General features: G+C 37.9%; 1 protein-coding gene across 1 annotated transcript; it reads left to right on the plus strand.

Annotated features, from left to right (window-relative positions):
* Positions 1-1,630: 1,630 nt before the first annotated feature.
* dpysl3 (dihydropyrimidinase like 3) lies at positions 1,631-21,697 on the plus strand (the record flags this gene model as incomplete). The annotated part of the gene is given in 11 exon segments (XM_014032730.1): positions 1,631-1,795; positions 2,047-2,108; positions 3,534-3,614; positions 5,158-5,226; positions 6,193-6,313; positions 7,655-7,811; positions 10,091-10,232; positions 12,667-12,837; positions 15,511-15,690; positions 17,412-17,583; positions 20,061-21,697. Coding segments are annotated over 11 exon segments (1,415 nt in total), but the record flags the coding sequence as incomplete, so codon positions are not given.
* Between the last annotated feature and the right edge of the window lie 590 nt (positions 21,698-22,287).

Below are 22,287 nucleotides of genomic sequence, written 5' to 3' on the forward strand. Positions count from 1 at the left end.
GCCTGTTGGAATAAAAAGGTCTTAAGCTTTGATTTGAAAGGGCCAAGTTCAGTGACCAAAGGTAGATCAAGAGGGAGTTGATTCCAGAGACGAGGTGCGGCCGCAGAAAATMCACGATCACCCCAATGTTTATATTTTGTCCTTYGAARAGAAAGCAGGAGCTGGATATCTGACCTCAGAGACCTAGAGCGGYTGGGGAAACTTAACAACTCTGTTATATAAGGAGGAGCAAGGCCATTCAGAGCTTTYAAAACAAACAGTAAAAGTTTAAAATKTATTCTAAAATGGACAGGAAGCCAATGTAATGAGGATAAAACAGGTGTGATACAGTCCCGTCTAGGAGTATTGGTTAAAAGGCGAGCTGCTGCATTTTGTACAAGCTGGAGGCAACCCAGTGATGACTGAGGTACACCAACGTACAGAACATTACAATAGTAAAGTCTTGAAGTGATAAAAGCATGAACAGCCTTCTCCAAATCACAACGATTCAAAAAAGGTTTGATCCTTTTTAAAAGACGTAAATGATAAAATCCAGACTGGACAACAGAAGCAATATGTTTGTCAAAGTGTAAAACCTTATCAAAGGTCACCCCAAGGTTTTTCACACAGTCACTGAAGTTAATATTCAAACTTCCTAGGCCAGTTGCAGCTTTGTCACCAAATAAAATGCATTCTGTTTTACTGTCATTTAAAAACAGGAAATTCTTGTTTAGCCAATGTTTTGATTTCAGAGATGCAGTCGAAGAGAGAAAGCAATGGATTACTAYATCCTGGCCTTAATGGTGGATAAATTTGCAAATCATATGCATAAAAATGAAATTTGACATTATGGCGGCTTATAATAGATCCGAGTGGCAACATGTATAAGGAGAAGAGCAGAGGGCCCAAAATGGAACCTTGGGGCACCCCACACAGAAGAGYGGCTGTAGAGGAAAAGTAGCCATTGAGCAGGATAGAGAAGGTTCTGTCAGATAAATAAMASGTGAACCACTTCAAAGCTGTGCCACYGATCCRAACAAAATCATGGAYGCGAGACAAAAGAACAGAGTGGTCCACAGTAWTAAAGGGTGCTGTAAGGTCAAGAAGCACCAGAGCTACTGGACACCCATAATCAACTGACTGAGCTATGTCATTATGAAGTCTCAGTAATGCAGATTCAGTGCTATGCTGAGATATAAAACCAGATTGAAATTTATCCAAAATTGTGTTTTCTTCCAAAAAAGGCCAAACTTGCCCACCTCTTTGTTAAAATAAGACAAAAAGACCACTGCAATATTTCCAAATGAATAACACCAACAGTGGCATGAGCTTGAACTTTTTAAAGGACGTCAGATAAACTAAGGGCGTTGTGACATCTAACACGATTTATTCTGTCTGACAGCGACTGAGCTCTGCAGCAACCCTGTCAGCTGATTATGCAAGATAAACAATAATGGGGCAAAATCAGCAGACAGATGCGTCAAACGGGAACTGTTGGACTGTCTCCACCAAACTCTGTCACCTCTTCATCCGTCTCATGTTTTTGATTTGACCTGTCATGCCTCCTCTGTATCACCATTGCAAACGCCACTCACCCCTCGACCCTGCTGTCCTCTCTCTCTCTCTCTTCTCTGCCTTTTGCCTCCGGCAGTGGATCACGTGATCCCGGAGCCTGGCAGCAGTCTGATGGAGGCCTACGACCAGTGGAGGCAGTGGGCCGATGAGAAGGCCTGCTGCGATTACTCGCTGCATGTGGACATCACCCACTGGGACGATGGTGTAAAGCAGGAGGTGGATAACCTCATTAAGGAGAAAGGTAGGCTGTGGTGATGAGACGTGAGGTTTATGTCAGAGCATTCAGGTTGGATCTTCTGATAAAGTTAAACTAGAAGACACATAAGTATGACTAACTGTAGAAATTTCATCCTGTCCTTTGTTATGATAATCTGTTTTTCTAACGACTTTATTACCATCTGCACTTATCAATGGTTATAACCACGTTAGGATGAGGAATTAATCAGGCTTAATTATGTTTCATCTTTTAAATATGGAATTTTTCCTTTACAGGTGTGAACTCATTCCAGGTCTACATGGCCTATAAGGACTACTATCAGATGAGCAACAGTGAGGTAGGAGAACTTCAAAACAGTTCATCCTTTAGACCAGTGGTGTCCAAAGTCAGTCCTCGAGGGCTGGTGTCCTGCATGTTTTAGATGCTGCCCTMGTTCAACACAACTGAACCTAAGTTGTGCTTAATTAGTAGGCCTCCTCAGTTTGCCATCAAGATCTGCAGAGGCCTACTAATTAAGCACTCCTTAGGTTCAGCTGTGTTGAACCAGGGCAGCACCTAAAACATGCAGGACACCAGCCCTTGAAGACTGACTTTGGACTCCACTGCTTTAGGTCCTTCAAATAGGAGTTCTATGAAAAGGTCACGATCAAATAATATCTTACCTGTTGTAGGCTAAAACTAAATTAGATGCTTGAAAACAACTTTGATTTAAAACATTTTATAGCTGTTCTTGAATGCTCTTTAAGAAACGATCAGTTTTGTTACATTGCAAAAAATGTCCTTCTAAGCAAGTTTTAAAATCTCATATCCTGCCAAGAAAAGCTTTTTGATCTTAAAAATTCTTTAAATCGCTTAATTTGACTCACATTTATCTTATTTCAAGAATTTTTATCACGTGCAATTGTCTTATTTTAGTTGCAGATTCGAGTCAAATTCGAGTCAAATTTCCAGGCTAACAAGATAAATAATCTAGCACATTCAGTTCTTGTTTAGTAAATCAGTTTCAAAACAAGATCAAAAAGATTTTTCTTTGGCTMGATATAAGATTTAAAACTTGGTTAGATGAACAGTTTTGTGCAGTACACCGTTATTTCAGTGGATATCTTTCCTGCCAAAGGACTCAAYGCTACATCAGAAGTGCTACAGCTAGATGCTGCTGCTAACTTATACTATTTCCAATTAAATGATTTTAACCTTTGAAGCTGGAATGTAATTTTTTTCTTTTTTAAACTTAAGAATTGCCTCCTTTATCACGCATTGGTTACAGCTACATCATGGAGTTGTTCTTCATAGTTTTTTTAGAACTTTTAAAGAGAAATGACATGATTATTTTTTAAATTGCATGTGGACGCGGGCTTTTCAACTAATCTGACTTAAAAAGTATAAGAAAAGATCATCCTCAGACAGTGTGAGATCATGTACGACTCTCCGGGTTTCTCATGCAGCCYTGGTTAATTTGATTCTTAAAGGAGCACATGAGGGAACTAAAATAGTCCTGCTTGAAAAACTGATGTCATGCTCCACACTCAGGAACTATGGCAACAACTGCAGCTCATCCCACGAGTTTCAGTTCTGGAGACCACACAGGGTAAATTGCAGTGTGTCACTGGAGACTTCCTGTAAATTGTGGGCTTCTTCTAAATTGTGACTTATCAGTGAGCAAGGATTCAGCCAGTACTGTCTAATACTTGTCCAAACAGCTTGGCTAGACTTACAAAATAAAAGACGTGCTGCTGTATTTTTTCTGCCTCTTCTCACACAGCTTTATGAGGTATTTACCTTCCTGGCAGAGCGAGGAGGCATTGCTCAGATCCATGCTGAAAATGGCGAGATCATTGCTAAGGTAACTGTAAAAGTATTTGTTTTCTTTGCTTCCTTTTTTTYGAAGTTGTCCTGTGTCCAATTCTGTGATCTGCTTATGTTTAAGTAATGAAAATAAGTTAATAAACTTTAGTTCCCTTTATCTCTGTTTTTCTAGAACATTCAGGCTAAACACAGTGTCAGTGATGAGAGGGGACTGTGTTTCCTGTTGMATAGTAACATGAGGGTGTAGTTTATATGAGATTGTTCTGCTTGTGGACAAATGAAAGAGAATCAGCCCTAACACATGATGGATTTAGGCAGCTGCTAGTGCTCAGAACTTCAGACGGTGCCTGGATTCTATCACAGTGTTGGGTCTTATTCATAATAAATCCAACTTCAGTCACAAGCTTTAACTTTAAAGGAGTCTAACTTCCATCAGCTGTGATACCAAACACATTTGAAACGAGCCATAAGCTTATAGCCACAGCTAAGGTAATTTGAGGTAGGCTCTGTTTGGATTTTCTTTTTCTTAATCTTTATAAATACAAACTGTAAAATCCAGTAAAAAAACTGTTCCTGAAAAGTTTGCAGCTCATTACTGAATTGTGTGCGTTGGCGCGGATTTTGAAAAATGATATTCAGCTATAATGACATCCACATTCCAGTATGGTTTATTCCTTCATTCCCGTAAAGCTCCCTTGACTCTCACGATGTTTATAATCCAACCTCTCATTGGAGCACAATTGGAAATGGGGTGAAAGTTGAGATTTCCTAAAATTTCCAAAATCTACAAAGGAACCTAAAAGTGTATTCCTTAAGAGCAGTGCTCACTTTCCAAGTAAAAATTCAATTCATTACTTTTATATTTTTGTTACATTTGTTTTGTATATTTAATTTGAGTCATTTATATGAAATTTTATTTGTGGCAGTTATAGTCTTTCATATTAATTACTAGAGCACAAATTAAACCTCTTTATGCAGATTTGTAAAATTATATGTACATATTTCTTAGACTTATCTGTGATTTACGATTGATTTTTCCTGTGATTTAAACAGGATTTACTTTCTGTTCTGCTTTTTTACAAAACAGGGCTTACTTTTATTATTGCGTGCCTTTTCATATTGAAAGTCTTGCAAAAGTAACAGGAAAAAGTTTGTTTGATTATTCTAGAATATTGTGCTGCAGCATCTTTTACAAATGTAACAGAAGGGGATTATGAGTGGTTTAGGTGCTGACTGTTTTATAGAAAAAAATWAAAAATAAAAAATGCAGTCATATCTGAAATATTTTCATCCATCGCAACGATGAGTCCACCTCTGGATTCACTGCAAATTTTTTGAAAAAAATCTGAAAATGTGTTTAAAGACACTTCAAAGGCTTGAGGATTCCCACAGAGGGATGTGCCTGACCTGACCTCCACTGACAGAACTGCTGCTTCTCCGCTTCACACAGATTTTTAATTCTGGTGCATGACCACCACTTTTCACATCTGCTCAAGCATTCATGACACCAAAAACCACAGAAATATTCTTGCATCCTAAGGATCTAACAACTTTTTTGTGTGTGATGGTTTGCTCTGCAGGAGCAGGCCCGGATGCTGCAGATCGGTATCACTGGACCAGAGGGACATGTGCTGAGTAGGCCAGAGGAGGTATAATAATTAATGTTTTATTAAACACATTAACTTGTTTTATTGTGTGCTTTAATGCATATTTTTGCTTCTTATAAAGCACTTTGTGACCCACTCTACATTTAATAATGTATAAAATTGTTATTATAATAGTAAAACATAAAGAAAAAGCATGAACTAGCAGGGAATTGTGCTTTAAATCTCAATACATTATATGAATAAAAGAGTTTTTCTCTTACAGGCAGCTTGCTGACAATATCACTCTGACACACACATCGCCTTCTGCTCTGGTCTTCACACATATTGATCTTGTTACACATGTGGTTTTAGACACACTGGAGTTCTTGTGTGAATATCGCCCGGTTCCACCACTTGTCGCCACTGATGTTTCTTCAACAAACAGCCAAAATGAAAACCATACTTTAAGCTCAGCAACTTTTCTGCCTTCAGCTCGACAGGGACTTTCCGTTCTGTGGAAGACTAAAGTGAMGTTCCTATGCCAACACAATAGTGTCATGCGCTACAGGGAAATCTCAGGCACCAAGATCTTGTTAAACTTAATAGAATTAAACAGAGGCAGGTCAAGTTTATTGCTCCTATTATTTTTATTAGTATCTATCGTTCTATTTGGACTTGATTTACTTGTTCTTCCGACCTTAGCTGAACTYTGATGAGAGCACAAATATCAGCCAAAGTCTGCAAAAATCTGTCCAATCTGTTTGCCTTCAAAGACTTTCATTTAATAAAATGTCRTCATTTTAGTTTATTTTATTTGTTTGTTTTAAACTGTTTTTTTACAGAGTTTCCTTCACCACCACTGAATCCACAAAGCTAATGTTAAACACACAAAGTCTTTTCATTTTGTTTCAAAAAGGAATGTCTCCAATCAGATAGCTACAGGAAAACATAACTTGTTCTGGTTTATGTTATCTGAAGTCCATTTGACAAGATCATCATTTCAGCAACATGGTGCTGGTCTTTCTGCAGTTGGAGGCCGAGGCTGTGTTTCGTGCCGTAACCATCGCCAGCCAAACCAACTGTCCTCTCTACGTGACACGAGTCATGAGCAAGAGCGCCGCTGACATCATCTCCCAGGCACGGAAAAAAGGTAACAAGAACATTTTGAACGCATCTCTCTGGATTATGTGAAATCCAGGTTGATGGAAAACAATTCAGTTGTTTCTGCATGCACAGCATAGCTAAAGTGCAAATGCAGATCAACTGTGCTTACTTGAAGCTGTAAGCCTCAATAAGCTACACATAATATTGTATTTCTCTAAAAAGACAGTTTACTGAAGGTTCCATTTGCTATTTTATGCTGAACGCCTYTTTTTGAAAATGCTGATTTACTGTAGATGGTTTTTGTGTTAGAATAGAAAATCCTGATTAAAGTCTGTAATAATTAAATAGTTAATAATTTCTAAACAAAAAAACATAAAAAAAGAATCTGTTGCAGTGAATGCAAGTTGAAGCACTGTTTCTAAACATTTGCATGGACACCAAGAAGCCCTACAAAAAGAAAAAAGTTTGTTTGGACCTCAGGGATTGCACACAGATGTACAATGACTCAAGCCCCGCTTGACATAATGGGAAAAAAGACTCTTTTGTTACAGCATCACTTTCAGCTTTTCATATTAGGTCTTTTTTGTGGCTTAGTTTAATTCAATTCAGTTTATTTATAAAGTGCCAATTCACAACGAAGGTCATCTCGGGCCACTTTACAAAGAAAGTCATTGGGTCCAATTTAAATCCAGTTGCACATGATTGAGTTTTCTTCTCTTAACAGCAAAAACACATGTGGACTTCCAGGACATGATGGATTGTGAAATACACCCCAAAAAATAAATAAAAATAAAAAAAGAGAATGCAGAAAAGAACATTGTGTGTTTGCTTACTTTTGGTGAACAACCACAGGAGATTTTACCACACAATGCAGATTGCATTGTGTTCATGTGCATTATTTTAATGTCCTCTATACTTTTCATTTTTTATGTTGTTGTTTGAATACATTTCCAAACTCTTTCATCTAAACTAGAAAAAGCACAAATCACTGTCATGTCAAAGTGAGTGATGCATATTATTTTAAGATATCAACTCTGAAATGCAAAAAGTAAYGAAATTAGTGTTTGATAGATTATTTCTTTGTTGTAATAATGCTTATTGGCAATAAATATTATACCTGCACCTGACTGGCAGCACCAGAAGCTCAAAAAAAGAATCAATAGCAACACCAAAACTATTCTATTTGTCAGAGAAGATATGGCATTTTTTTCATGTTCAAAACCCACATACCCAGTTTTCATCCCATTCCAAATAAATGTTATGAATCGCTGGAATTGACATTGTTGTTCACCTTACAGACACTCAGATGGTTACAAAATTGAAGAGTTAGTTCATTCGACTCATTATTCAAAACTGTTTTGTAAATTTGCTATCTCTTTTTTTGAAGGAAATGTGGTGTTCGGGGAGCCAATCACAGCCAGCCTGGGGACGGATGGGACACATTACTGGAGCAAGAACTGGGCCAAAGCTGCTTCCTTTGTTACGTCACCTCCTCTTAGTCCTGATCCCACCACTCCAGACTATTTGAACACACTGTTGGCAAGGTGAGCAGCACAGTGACTCCCTCCGGTTTGGGTGTTGACTTGCTTCTTTTTTTTAAGACACAGGAGGGGAAACAGCAACTCTAGTAAAGAAGGATGAAACATCACTGCCTTTTCCTGTTGTTCAGAATATAATCCAAAAAGTTGGTGATTCTGGGTCGCTGCCATGTTGTATTTTTGGAGCCAGAGGCTGCTAACAATAATTAATTAAAGCTAAATTCATTGAGAAAAATGCCCTTTATGCAAATAAAAAAATCAACACCTGAAAAGACTTATCTGTAGGGTTTTTTATTTCTTAATCAGAAAAAAAAAAAACTGGTTTGTTTAAAATGAGGGGCGGGACTTAAAACTTCTCCTGCAGCCAGTCATTGATAGGAGGGAGCTGGTCAAGCTTGTGTGAAATCATAGGAAAATTAAAAGAAGCCAGCCAAGACATCTAGAAGAGAATTGACCTTTACATCTCTGCACTGCTCAGGAAGTAACTGGGTTCTGTTACATTACATTACAGTCTGCAAACTCTCAGGGACAGAACTCTTCATGTTTTGATAGAASTGTCCGATGATCTAATGAAACTAAAATTTACCAGTCATATAACGACTATTGTTATATTTGGAGGGAAGAAAAGGGGAAGTTTACACCATCCCAACTATGAAGTACAGCATCATAGTCTGGGGTTGGTTTGCTGCAGGGTGGGCTGGCCTGCTTCACAAAATATATTAAATCATGAGGAAAGAACAGGAAAGGTTTAGTTTGATGTAATGTGAGATAGAAAGAGAAAAGCTGCTTTTTTATCAAAAAGAAAAAAACATCTGGTTTCAACTGTTTATAAAGAGAAAATAACTTATTGGGGCAGCTGGGGCTGAGTGGTTAGGGGAGTCGTCCTGTAACCGAGGGGTTGTTGATTCAATCCCCGTTCGTTGTGTCCTTGGGCAAGATACCTCACCCATCTTGCCTGCTGATGTTGATCAGAGGTGGTGCATGGCAGCCCCGCCTCTGTCACTGTGCCCCAGGGCAGCCCTGGCTACAATGTAGCTTGCCATCATCAATGTGTTACTGTGTGTGTGAATYGGTGACTGCCTGAAGTGTAAAGCGCTTTGGAGTCCATGTGGACTTGATAAGGTGCAATATAGGTTCAAGCCATTTATCATTTTATCATTTAAATTAATAGCTTGCTRATGCTAGCTGTTGCCCAGCTAGCAGTCTTCATTATAATAAACAGGAAACATTCTGCACTATAAATGGTTTTCAAATGACGTAGCAACATGCAGATCACGTGATCAAATCGCCATATTCGTGGCTGCGAAAGCGGAAGAGGGGATAGTCTACAGCACAGAAATGTATATAGTCTATATTATTTATGTAGTATGTTTCTATTATAAGTTGTTTTAACAGTCATGGAGCAAATTTCCGTTCGAGTTAGTTACAAAACTGTGCTGCTCATGTGGCAGAGAAACGTTCTTAAAAATACAGACGGTGTAAAAACACTAAGAAGTAGAACTGTCGGCAAAGCGACATGATTTTGTGGCTGGCGATAATCAACCACAAAGAGTTCACCCTCCTCAGGATTCCAGAGTGTGTTCAGATCACTCCTACCYTGGCTAGTGACCYCATAGTACGTTAATTAACTTAAAAAAAAGAAAAAGATTGCSCACTATGAACAGAAAAGTACTTTGAATATTATGCAATCTACTCTTGTAAACACAAACATAGGATACACTGACAGCATCAGATTATAATCACAAAAAGCTCATTATGCAGTATGTACCCATTTAGAGTACGTAAGACATTGTTACTAATAATATCAGAGAAAGTCACACAAAATCATGTCAACTCAGTCTCCGTGTCGGCTCTGCAGACTTCAGCAGCTCATAAGGATCGTTACTTTCAGTAAAGCTAAATACCTTGATTTAGATTTATTATTCAGTAGATCCATGGGTGTCCTGAAAGGCACATTTTAAATACAAAGTATTATTATCCTGGTCACGCTCGTCTGCATCGTTCAGTGGCCTTTTTGCATTTTTTCTCCTTTGCTTTTGTGGTTCTTCCATACTGGTTTTATTGCAACAAACTAAATAGTAGCCCACGGACGGGGTGAGGTGGGTAAAAAAGTCCCGGATGATGTCGTCAATGAAAACCATCTATTGGGACAAACTTTGATGTTCTGCTTGCGTCTCCTGCTAACATAAATAAAATGTCTTTATTAAGTTTAAACAGCCCCTCTTGTGTAAATAAAGTTTGTTGTGCTCATTTAATCCCACCGTCATGTTTTCCCTCCCCCCCAGTGGAGACCTGAGCGTGACTGGCAGTGCACACTGCACCTTCAGCGTGGCCCAGAAGGCCATCGGCAAAGATGACTTCACTCAGATCCCAGAAGGCGTCAACGGAGTGGAGGAGAGGATGACACTCATCTGGGATAAAGCTGTGGTGAGGACCAGTTAGGTTGCTTTTTTGAGGTTTTTATATTTTGGAAAATGGCCTGTCCAAAACAGGCAACTAAATGAAAACACAGGCACAGAATGATTTACTGCATTCGTTTTTACTGAGCGCTTCTTGCTCTTTCCCCTTTTCCCCCTCTTAAATCATTCAACTGGAATGTTTGTTCTGTCATTTTCATTCTCCTCAGTATTATTGTTTTCTTCAATCAGATTTACATCTCTGGCTTTTTGTAGTCCTCGTGTGATGTATCTGRTTTGAACTTTTCTCTCTCAGTTTTCCTTCAGTTTCTTTGTCGCACTGCCTGTTCTTCTTTATTCTAATTTATTCTAATCCCAACACATGGATATTTCCTTTATGCAACCTTAATCATTTCATTTCCTTTAGCAATTTCTTGTTATCGGTAAAGCTGTAGTTGTTACTCTGGGGAATTCATTGCTGGATATAAAATGGGAAGGACTTTCCTGAGGACTAAACTTTGTAAAAATCACATCTAACCTACATAATTTAAATAAATCACCCAAAGTGATAAAACATTCAATATGTTGGGAGCAGAGGTGATTGCTCTGAGACTGCAAGGGAGGCTCAGCTTCCCCTAAAATGTAAAAATAAATAAATAAATAAAATAAGTGATCAAATATATACTGTTGTCTGTTTGTTCAGAATCTGCTTCTTATCACTGGTAATGACGCAACATTCCTCATTTCACGCATTCCCTCAGCTTCACAGTGCTTTAAACAGTCTGACGCTGAGCGTCTACAGAGCTCATTAACGATGCAAAGACTGCAGGGAAACGAGACAATTCATTGGATAAATGCTGGCTTTGTCCCACCCATCGGACGCTCAGCGTCTCTGGGGGTCTATGGGGCAGTGGGCTGGCCTCGGCCAGCCTGGACGCTCAGGTTCTGCATGATGATTGGATGATCTGTCGGAGGCTGATTCCCTTTTTGATTGACAGCAAACTGAGCAAACCAGCGATCTTTTGGTGTAAACATTCTGGAGAATTTTTACTTTTGTTTCTGTTCTGAGTTGAACTGGAYACTTTATTAATCCTTTTAGCAGCATTTTGTTTGTTTAAAACGACTAGTGACAAATCGAGCTTCTATTCCTGGAGGTTGTTTTGTAGCTGCTTCTGTTTGGAGATGGACTTCTATCACTCTTTCTGACTTCTTCTGTCCGGGGGGTGCTGCTGAGCCCCTTCACTGTCACAAAACACTCACAGACGGACACACTTCACTCTAGCCTCGCGCCAGTAGCAAGCTGCACATAATTGCAGACAGTTTGAATGTTGTGGACCGAATTTTGGTGAAGCCATTATAGTCTTTTTTACAGAGGAAAACTTAGAGTTAAACAGCAGGGCTGATCAACTGCTCTGATTACTTTGGTGCAAAAGGMGGGGTAAGATAAAATAACTTTTTATAGATCCCACAGTGGGGAAATAACAGGTCTTTTCATCTGTCCTGGTATAACAGAGCTGGCTGCTGTAAAAGWCTATAGAATAATCTGGAAAATTATTATAAAAGCATTGGATCAATTAATTCCTTTAAAAAATCATCAAAGCAAAATTGTTAAAGAAATATGAAATTGTTTAATTTGTATTTGTATGAGTCACTYTTTGAGGAGTTGAAATTTTTTTGTTTTGTTTTATTATTTGGTTTATTGTTTGAAATTAATATTTTTTGTAAAAAGGAGCAGATGTCATGATATTTTTATTCTTCTGCTGCCTTTCATTTTATTTTATTTGTATTGTTTTGTTGTATGTAATGTTTTGTTTTTAAAAAATAAATGAATTAATACTATAAACTAAACAAAATGATCTATGACAGGGTCACAGATCATTTTCTTTAAAAGGAACAGAGGGTAGAATTTATAACCCACACATTTTATGATGTAGGCCGAAACCGAGCTTCCTCTTCTTGAAAGACCAGCATCCGTCACTGGTTGGGAGGATCATACAAAACAGACTTTTTTGAGCATCAAGTCAGGTTATGTCATTCCCTCATCACACACATACCCAGAGTGTTGTTTTGACTCGTTCATTTGAGAAATCCTTAAATCTCCTGGAGCTGCCTGGACCCTTGCTGTTACAAAGCAKCGTGTGTTGTACGTAGCTCCTCCCTGGAGCGCAGTGCCCAGCCCAGATCTCACCCCACACAGCACCCCTCCCTCGAAGCTATGATGCACAGCCAAATTTCTTTTTGATGTATACAGAATTTTCATAACAACTGAAGATAACTGATGGTGGTATAGAATTGAACWWTGTGCCTGGAAAGTACATAATACTGCCCCTTTAAGAAAGGAAAACCAGATACATTTCAGTCAATTTTGCAAATATGGAGATATTGTGCTAGTTCTTGCACTTTACGCATTCCTAATTTTTCCTTTCTTTAGAAACTAAAATCTGTGTTGTTACTTTTTCACACAGACTACAGGTAAAATGGATGAGAACATGTTTGTGGCCGTCACCAGCACTAATGCCGCCAAGATCCTGAACCTGTACCCTCGGAAGGGCCGGATCGCTGTGGGCTCTGATGCCGACCTGGTCATCTGGGACACAGACGCTGTTCGCACCATCACTGCCAAGACTCACAACTCGGTGTGTATGCAGGCCAAAATGCTTGTGTTTGTGTTTGTGTCAGGTTCCAGGTAATTTATTTTTCTACCTTCTGAATTTTCTTCCAGCAGTATTTCTWTTGTTTTTTGTCCTTTTCCATTGCCCAATTTTGACTATTTTTAGGAAGGATAACTTGAGTATAACTGAATACTAGTAATAGAATTGCTCAAAGAGAGAATGTTTTTAGGAGTGGTGAATGCAGTGATCAAGTGTGATATGTGATTTACATTCTACATCTGTCTGTGCAGCACTAGAGGTTAAAGAGAGGGAGCACATTTTTGAACTGCTTCCAGAAAGCTCTTAGTTCCTCTGGACGGAAATGAAGTCTCAGTGGATACTCGCGACTAATTCCGCTCATGCTGCTCTCGTCACATGACRCAAAGCCAGTCCAAAACTGCTCAGCCTGGCTTAAAGTGATGATTTTTGAAAAAAGGTTGACTTGTTCAAATGGATTTTCCCAAATGCTTTTTGTGGTTGAACCAGAGCTAATCAGTAGTATTTGATTGCATGTGCTGAAAAATCAAGAAATATAACTTCCACTCATCAGATCACTCAGAATACACTCAGGATTGGAAAAGTGAATTTAAGCCAGGAAATTTATATCCCTTTCCAGTAGTAGAAAGAGTCGGTTCAACCAGATTCAAGTCTCTATATGTTATATAAAATTGCACTCACTAAAATATTCATTAACAGCAGTTATACAGTATATGCTGTTGTGTATTAAAATGAAAAATTTCAAGCCAAACTACCTTACAAACACAGATGACAGATGTGTTTTCATTCTAACTGCAAATGGTTTAGGAACAGGGCCTGGAAACACCTTTTGCACGCACATCTTTTCACACATTACACATGCATGCTGTCAGCACACCTGGTCCATGTTAGGAAACAAGTTTTTTTTTTTTGTTGTTGTTGCACAGACATTAGAGGATTGTATACTGGCAGCTCAGCTGTGCAGGAAATTAAGGCTTTAGCAGCCCAACACAAATCCTGCATTTACTTGAAAAATGCAAGTGAAAGGTAAATATACATTTAAAGTGCCTATGTGACATCAAATTATTAATAAATGTGTTTGCCTTTTTGGAAAAATAACATTGATAAAATATTGTAAAAAACATCACGCTGCTGAGATGAACAGTTGTTGAGATGTTCAGATGTGAAGAAACAGGAAGTGATGATAAAGGGGAATGTCTGCATGTAAACAGTGTCACTAAAATGTGACAACACAGTCTTTAGAGAAGAATCTGACATTTCTTTAGATAATTTGAGTCACTTTCAGAGAGCTAGATAAATCTAGCTAAACAAAGACCAGGTAGTTATATTTCTTGAAGAATTCCCCTTTGATGTCACTTCCTGTTTCACTTTGGCTGAGCCAAATTCAAAAGAAAATGTCAGTTATTTGACAAAATTGGTAAAATTGTGTATTATGTCAAGTTTCTTTAATATAAATAAGTTTTCCTTGACTTTTTTGTATTTGAAGGATGTGCAGGTCCTTTAAAGGCAACATATATTATTTGATGATTAAATGCATTTTGAGTTTAAGTTGAGGAACAATTAAGTGGTAATTTTTTTTTTTTTTGTTCTTTTAGTTGTTTTGTTGTAGTGAACTTTTCTGTATCTGAATGGAGGAACTGAGTGTAACTAGACTAATAGTAAACTTTCTGCGAGTACATTCAGAAGTTCTTAGATATTTATGTCACCCCTTCATTTCCTGCTGGCTGCCTTTCAAGACAAGCTGTAAGAAAGCCCAACACAAGAGCACAGTGACTCCCAGTGTTAAAAGATCTCCCTTAACAGACACCCAGAAGACCAAACATAACCGACTCTGTTCACGAGCTCATTGTGTTTGGCAAAATGCTTTCCTCAGACTTCGCTGTCTCTCAGTTTATCAGTAAACCCACATATGGTTTGGACTGAAACTTGTTGTCAGCATAGCAGTTTATAAACACAGAATAAAAAAAAGACAAAAAATAGACGAAACACAGACAAGAACAGGCACACTGAAACACACTCGGCTCAGTCATGACATCATGTTTGGCGCGCTGTAAGTTTTAGTTATGTCCTGTTCTGGCCTGAATTTGGACGGCAGCAGAAAATGGGGCCGTGTGCAGAGGAAATAAGTAACAATGGAACAAGGGGAGGGGACTGTCAGAGATCACAAACATGCTGAGAAATGAAAAGTTGGAGGATGGTGGAAAAGGCACGATTAAAACGTTGCCAAGGAATAGATAAATCAACATTAGAGGGAGTAAGAAGAAGAAATATTGTTTAATATAAATATCTGAAAATAAATACTAAAAAAAGAGCAAAGTGAAGGGAGTCAGATAGGACTCGAAGTAGAGCCAAGTGAGGAAGGGAAACGGTGTGAAGATCTACAAAGGCATCAGATGCCATTTTAATGATGCCAGCTGTTGCTTCAGGCCAAAAAAAACAAGTGGAAAAAACAAGGTGATGAAAGAGGGGAAAATGAGAGGATTAAAACAAGTCAAGCTTGGTTTTGAACCATAATGGTTCAAAACCACAGCAAACAAAAAATAAAAAAAGACCTGAAATGAACTGTTTGATTTATCAAAGCTCATATTTAATGTATTTCACTGCTGTGACAAACTTATTTCTCCACAAATATCTCCTCTAACTTGTCTCGTGTGTTTTCAGGCTGCTGAATACAACGTGTTTGAAGGCATGGAGCTGCGCGGGGCCCCTCTGGTGGTGATCTGTCAGGGGAAGATCGTTCTGGAAGACGGAAACCTTCATATCACCTCTGGAGTGGGACGCTTCATCCCCTGCTCCCCCTTCCCAGACTTTGCATACAAGCGCATTAAAGCCAGGAAGCAGGTAAAAAGAACAGCATGTTTGGATGWTATCAGTCCATTAAATGGACATTATTAGCGGTTATCAGTCCCATAGAATGGCTTCAGACTGTCCCGACAGTGCCCCCTAGTGGGTTACTAGTGCCATAAACGTTGGAATGCAACAATCTGCTACCGCCAGAGTCCGGTCTACTTTATCGAAGCCCATGTCATTTTCTCTAAAATTAACCTTAGTGGCTTGTGCCTCAAATTAACCAGATTGCATAAAAAACCTTAGTGGCTTTATGCCTCATACTAACTAGCTGACAGTCTGAAGCCATTCTATGGGACTGATTACGGCTAATAACATCCATTCAATGGATGATAACATCCGAAGCGGGTGAAAAGAATGCATGAGCAACCTTGGAACTCTACAATATTTTATAAATGGAGGTCTTTGTAAATGTTATGTCAGTGCACCGAATGTCCTCAAGGAATTCAGAGATATGGCAGATCAATATGTCAAAATTGTTCAAATTTAACAACTTAGCATGAAATAGAGTTTTGAATTAGGGAAAATCTTTTGTTTTTGTAAATTAAATAGATTATAAAAGTTCAGTCACATTGTTGTAGCACAATAAAACAATTGTCAACTTTTTAGTGTTGTTTACAACTTTGTTTTTGGCAACAGATTTCAGATATAAAGATTAAAGATTAAAGATAAAGATTATGATTAAATTAAATTAAGAATAAATTAAAGATTAAAAATATGGAATTTAAAAAGTCCAAAATGTTTACTCATCTAGAGGAGAAGAGTTATGTTTGTCACAGGGAAGCCCACAAGATTAAGTGTTTAAAGGGACTTTCCTGGACAATGGCTTGCTTGGCAGCCAGTCAAGAACTGCAGGACTGCAGGAAGTTACTGTGACAGCTTCATTTTTAATGTGCAGACATGAGGTCGCTTCACTTCTGCTGACACTTTTAGTAAAAAACTAGGATGTACTGTAAGGTTCTTTAGTTTTTTAGTAGAATGTAAAAACCCTTATGGCAAAACAATACCTTTGAATAAAAATGTCAACAAACAGCAAAAATAGATGAAATGTGCAGAATAAACTACCAGAAAGGACAAAATCCAGACAAAAATCTACAGAAGCTTTATCACTCTACTACTTATAAACACAAAATTCAGAATATAAGACATTTGTTTACTGGCTTGATTTTAATCATCTAACACCAAAATACATTTTCCATTTTTTATGACCCCAGAATTCCCATAACCAAACATTTTTAGTTCCCTAAGTGTTTCCTAATTTGTAACTGGCTGCTGATGAGAAACTGGAGCTGGAGTAACTGTACTCTGTTTATCTTGGTAGCAGTTACTGTTATGCTTTCTTGGTCCACAGATGTCTCTTTTTAACTCATGATGGAGCTTCCAACATTCCACTGAGTCACGGCACTAACAGGCAGACAGACAAAGGCTTGTTGACAAGCAGCATCAAGAGTCAGCTCGATACTGATGCTTTGTTTTATGCTTCTTCTGCTGAAGCATCTGGAAGACTTTAAAATTTGTATGACTATGAGTTTGTGTGTTTTTCTCATGTTGATGTGTAATTCTGTTCTCCTCGGAAAGAGCACAAAAAGTCATATAATATGTAAAACATATATACACAAGTATAAATTTGGTAACATTTATTTAGTTTTTAGAATTTTTTTTTCATTTTGATTTGATCGCAGAACCTCCATCTGTCCCTTGTGTTTGTTCTGTAGCTGGCGGTTCTGAGGGCAGTGCCTAGAGGAATGTATGACGGCCCGGTGTCTGAGTTCTCCATGTCCCGTGGCGGTACCCCCTCTGCCTCGGCACGCACTTCTCCCACCAAGCAGCCTGTCAGAAATCTGCACCAGTCTGGATTTAGTTTAGCAGGTAACCCRGTAGCAGCCGGTGAGCCCAACTTCTTTATAGAATAATCTCTGTATCACCCTGTCCTTTCTTTTTCTTTTTTAAATTTGTGTTTGAACTTCATTGATTGACATTTATAAGTGTTGAAATAAAAGTAGGATGTGTTCAACTAAGATGTTCCCAAATCCCAGCCACTGCTTCATACTTTTGTCAGTTCATATTACTGTGATTTGAAGCATGATTTTCTTTTCTTTGACTCACTCTTAAAGTGTTTATTTGACAGTGGGGCAGACGAAGCAGGTCAATAATTTAAACATTAATAAGAGGACTTTAAAGTCAAAATTGTGCACTTTTGTGTGACCTTGTATTAAACAAATAAATGGAAAAAGTCAAATCCTTGGCCAATGGAATGCAAGGTTGCACAGGGGCCATTTTGATGCAATTTTGTTTCATTTAAGCAATTCATTGTGACTTTTTAAATCTACATTTCCATTCAAAATGGTCATCTGTATCCCCAGTCTAATTACAATAAATATAAATAATTAAAAAGTCCCTATTTTTATTTTATCTGCATTTTTATACTCAAAAAACAGATGTGTTGGATTTACTTAACTAAGTTACATCAAGTGGTTCCAATCAACTGAGATGAGTAAATGCAAAGCACATTTCACATTTACTTTTTAAGAAAATGTGAAATTGCTTTACATTTGGAATTTGTGAAGCAACCAGAACCAATAGACATAACGTGGTAAAGCAAATCCAACACATTGAGTAAATAACCTGATTTGTATAAAAAGTATGTATACTAGCCAAAAATTTAGGCTAACTATTATTAGTTATTAAAGTTATAAAGTTATAATAGTTATATTMTTATAAACACTCATGTGTTTATAGCACAGCAGATCAGCATAAAACTAAAAGTATTATAGTTTCATGACACATGTTTAAGAATATCCCATGAAGCATTTTTTTAAATTACTCTAAATTTTAAATTATAGTTGTGATAGTGTTCCAGGATTTCTGTATTTTTGCAGAGGGTTTTGGTCAGGTTGTTCATTGCTCCCCCCGTCTAAAGAAACAAAGCCAATGAAATAGCTAAATAGCCCACTTCTTCAGGTCGTCCTCTCATCCCATTATATTGTCTTTTTTGATCTCTGTCAGGCAATGTTTCCACATTTTTAATCCACAATTCTCAGAGAAACGGTGTTAACTCGTACTGTTTGCACATAAACAAATGCCGGTTCCAATTCGTGCCAGAAATCACACCCATAATTCACGCAAGGCATCATGGCGGCTAGGAATAAGATAGATAAATGTGACTCACAGAGTGTAAATTGAAGATGTTTTTGTTCTTCTTAAACACTTATTGTTTTTGTTTGATATGTTTAACTTGATAAAATAGAAAATTATCTCTAATGACTCCCACACCTCCCCATGTGACGACTTCCCAAACAGAGATTTACAACTTATATACAATAAAACTGTTTTTCTGTCTGTTTAGAACACTTTGACCTTCAGTTAGAGCCTCTTCAGTGGATTAAGCCACCGTAAAACAACGTTATCCTGACATTTGCACTAATTTACAGTCAAGCTTGAATCTCTCAGGCCTTTAGTCCAGGCATCTGGACACGGTCTGATTGGACGGCCTGTCTGATGTGAGAGCTCATAACAGTGTCTTTGTTAGACATTTGTTCCATTACGAGGAGTTGAGGAATGATATCCTGATTCTGTCCATATGTTAGGTCAACAATGAACGATCTTAGATTCAGAAAACTAATGGTAGAAATTATAATTTTCATAGCTGATTAGTCACTTTGAAAGAAAAGCGTGTTTGGCTTCTGGCAGTATAGAATCACTTATGATATCATGATGACAAAAAAAGTGAGCTTTGCTGGAAAGAATTTCCAAACTTGAACATTTGAAGCAGAAGCGGGGCTGCCCCTGGTTTCCCAGGATTTGCAGCCATCATGTTTCTGTGTTCTTGCGTGCATACTCTCTGAATGACCCTGACTCCCGTCTATTTTAGTTTATATAGGGATACCACCTGCAGAGTAGATTTACTTGTCTGGAAAAAAAGGGGAGGGATGTTGGATAAGACACAATGCATCACAGTCTGACATCATTTACTTTCCATTTGTGTTCTCACTGTTAATTTGTTTGAACAGACATCCTGGCTGATTCTTTGGAATTTCTTCCTTAAAGTGAAGCTTCCACATTTTTTGATAACGTTGCAGCGGTCGTTACATGTCGTAGATAAGGTTGTCACTGGGAAAAAATGTAACACTCTAACAAAAAGTAATAGAAATAAACCTTTATGCTATTCATCCATCCAATATTTTTGCAGACAAACATGTCAGTAAAATACAAATAGCTAGTTTATTTTTTTGATTTTTCCCAACATTAATCAAACACGTTGCCTTTTGTTTTTACTTTTCTGCATTTCATTTGTTCATTCTTTGCTGTTTTGTCCTCTTTTTGTCAAACATTATTCATTGTTTTTTTCTTTCAATAATTTCTAGGACCCCCAACTCCAGACGATGTCCCCATTAGGCCTGCGGGCCGTCGTATTGTAGTGCCCCCTGGTGGCCGCTCCAACATCACATCTCTCAGTTAAATGACAAAGAATTCCGAGGAGATGCTCCCACAGATCAACATCCAGACTGCAAGATGGAGTGTGGGAGGGGAGGAAAGAAAGAAGCGAGGAGGAGAGGACCCTGATTAGTTCAAAGTTTAAAGAAAAAAAAAGAAGAAAAAAATAGAAAAACACTGAATCCTCATGCCTTACCTGTCACCACTTTGCTATGCTCAAATGAGAATTGTGTCCCTTTTTCCTGGAGGGCATCAAAGAAGTTAGAAATTGCCACCAAAGCGCATCAGTGTTAGCCTCACTTCTTCACAGCTTAGAGTTTTCAAAACCTGCAGGGTTTTTGGAAAAAAACAATTATAAAATCTGGCATTGAACCAACAATAGCAACCACAAAAATAAGTGTTTTTAAAGGAAAAAAGGTACTTATTTTCTCAGAATGATGCTGTTCTTCTTTTACCCTGCTTGGCTTTCAGTATCGACCCTTTTTTCAGTCGACTGCTTTCTCCATAATCAGCAAAACCTACAGTAATAGATCCCACATTAGCCATGTCTCATCATGCAGTACCATTGATTAGCACTAGGTGGTGTTGTATATATGATAGGTGTAATGTAGCTTTGTGAATGATGTTCCAGCCTGTTTGGGTGTGTTAGAGCAGGCAGAATAGTTTTCTCACCTCTGACAGCCGGAGAGTGCTGCGGGACATGGACCTGCATGGGCCACATTATTATGGGCGACCTGTTCCATGCTCCGCCTCCTCCTCAGAAGTGTTTGATAAAAAGAAAACATTTTCATGATGTACTGTATTGATTCTCAATGTTTAAAATGACAAAAAAAGAAAGTTCTGCTTAAGAAAAAAACAAGCAAAAAAGATGAAATATAAGAAGTGGTTTTACTATTCTGTCCCAAACTATTTCTGTCAGTTTTATTTTCTGCTCTCCATTGTTGCAGTGTAAAAAAAAACAAAACAAAACAAAACCAAAAAAAAAACACATTGTGAGAAACTATTATTTGCTTCTAGTATATTGGCTGCTCCTGTAATTCTGCAATCATATCGACACACAAAAAAAAAAATAAAATATGTTGGTGGACAACACATAAGAAGCAGGAATTAACTGTTCTTTGTAGCAACTTGTAATGAAAAGCCTTGCAGACGCAATGACCTTATTAAAGAGTAAAACTTGCTTTCAGATAACGGTGCTTTACCTCCAGCTTTACTTTCGTTCTGAGCCAGCCAGGCTCCCATTTTAAGACAAGTTGAAGGACATCACTCTCTTGGCATTCCAATGCATTCAATATCAGCCTGATCAGGGTAGGTATTACAGCTTATTATGTTTGGATTGCAGTGCAGTTTTAATTTTTTTACCCTGTTGTTGGGGAATTTTGAAGGAGACACATTTTAATTTGGCAGACTGAGGCAGTGATATTTTGTTGTATTTATGTTAGTTTGAGAATCTTTGTTACTGTTTTTGTTTCCTTTTGTAACTGTTAAATCAAAACCCTGAGATGACAGGTCAAATCTTGAGAAGTGGTAGTATCGTTTGTTTCCTGAATAAACAAGTTGCAACTGATGTCTCTTGTGTTGTATTTTTATTACAAGCCTGCACAATGACATTTGAGATTATGTTGAATGAACAAATACATTTGGTATTCACTAGAACAGCTTTATAATAGACAAATATTGCCATACTGTAAACATATTTTTTGATTGTCCATATTGTTTTATATTTAGTTTAATAATTACATTTATTTTCAAAAAATACAATCAAGGGCTTACCTGAGAGGTCAAATAATCTCTTACTGTGCAAATAAAAAGAAGAAAAACATCGAACGGCTAAAATCGCTGACAGATCAGATTCTACAGTTAGACAGGGAATGCTGCCATGCTTTTACACAYGACTCACTTAAGAAACGTACATTACTCCAAACAGAGTTTAACATCTTATCTACCCAACAGGCCGAATATTTAATATCCAAATCTAGGTATGGCTACTATGAGCATGGTGGGAGGGCTGGATGCCTTCTTGCACAGCAGCTACGGCAGCGCTCAGCTAAACAGGATATCAGTATTTCTGCTATAGATGATAAGCATGGTGTAAAATGTTGTGAGAATGCAGGAATCAATCTGTGTTTCAGCAAATTTTACCAGTCTCTGTATACC

This window comes from Austrofundulus limnaeus, unplaced genomic scaffold (genome assembly GCF_001266775.1).
Source record: "Austrofundulus limnaeus strain Quisiro unplaced genomic scaffold, Austrofundulus_limnaeus-1.0 Scaffold1523, whole genome shotgun sequence".
NCBI classification, from domain to species: domain Eukaryota; kingdom Metazoa; phylum Chordata; class Actinopteri; order Cyprinodontiformes; family Rivulidae; genus Austrofundulus; species Austrofundulus limnaeus.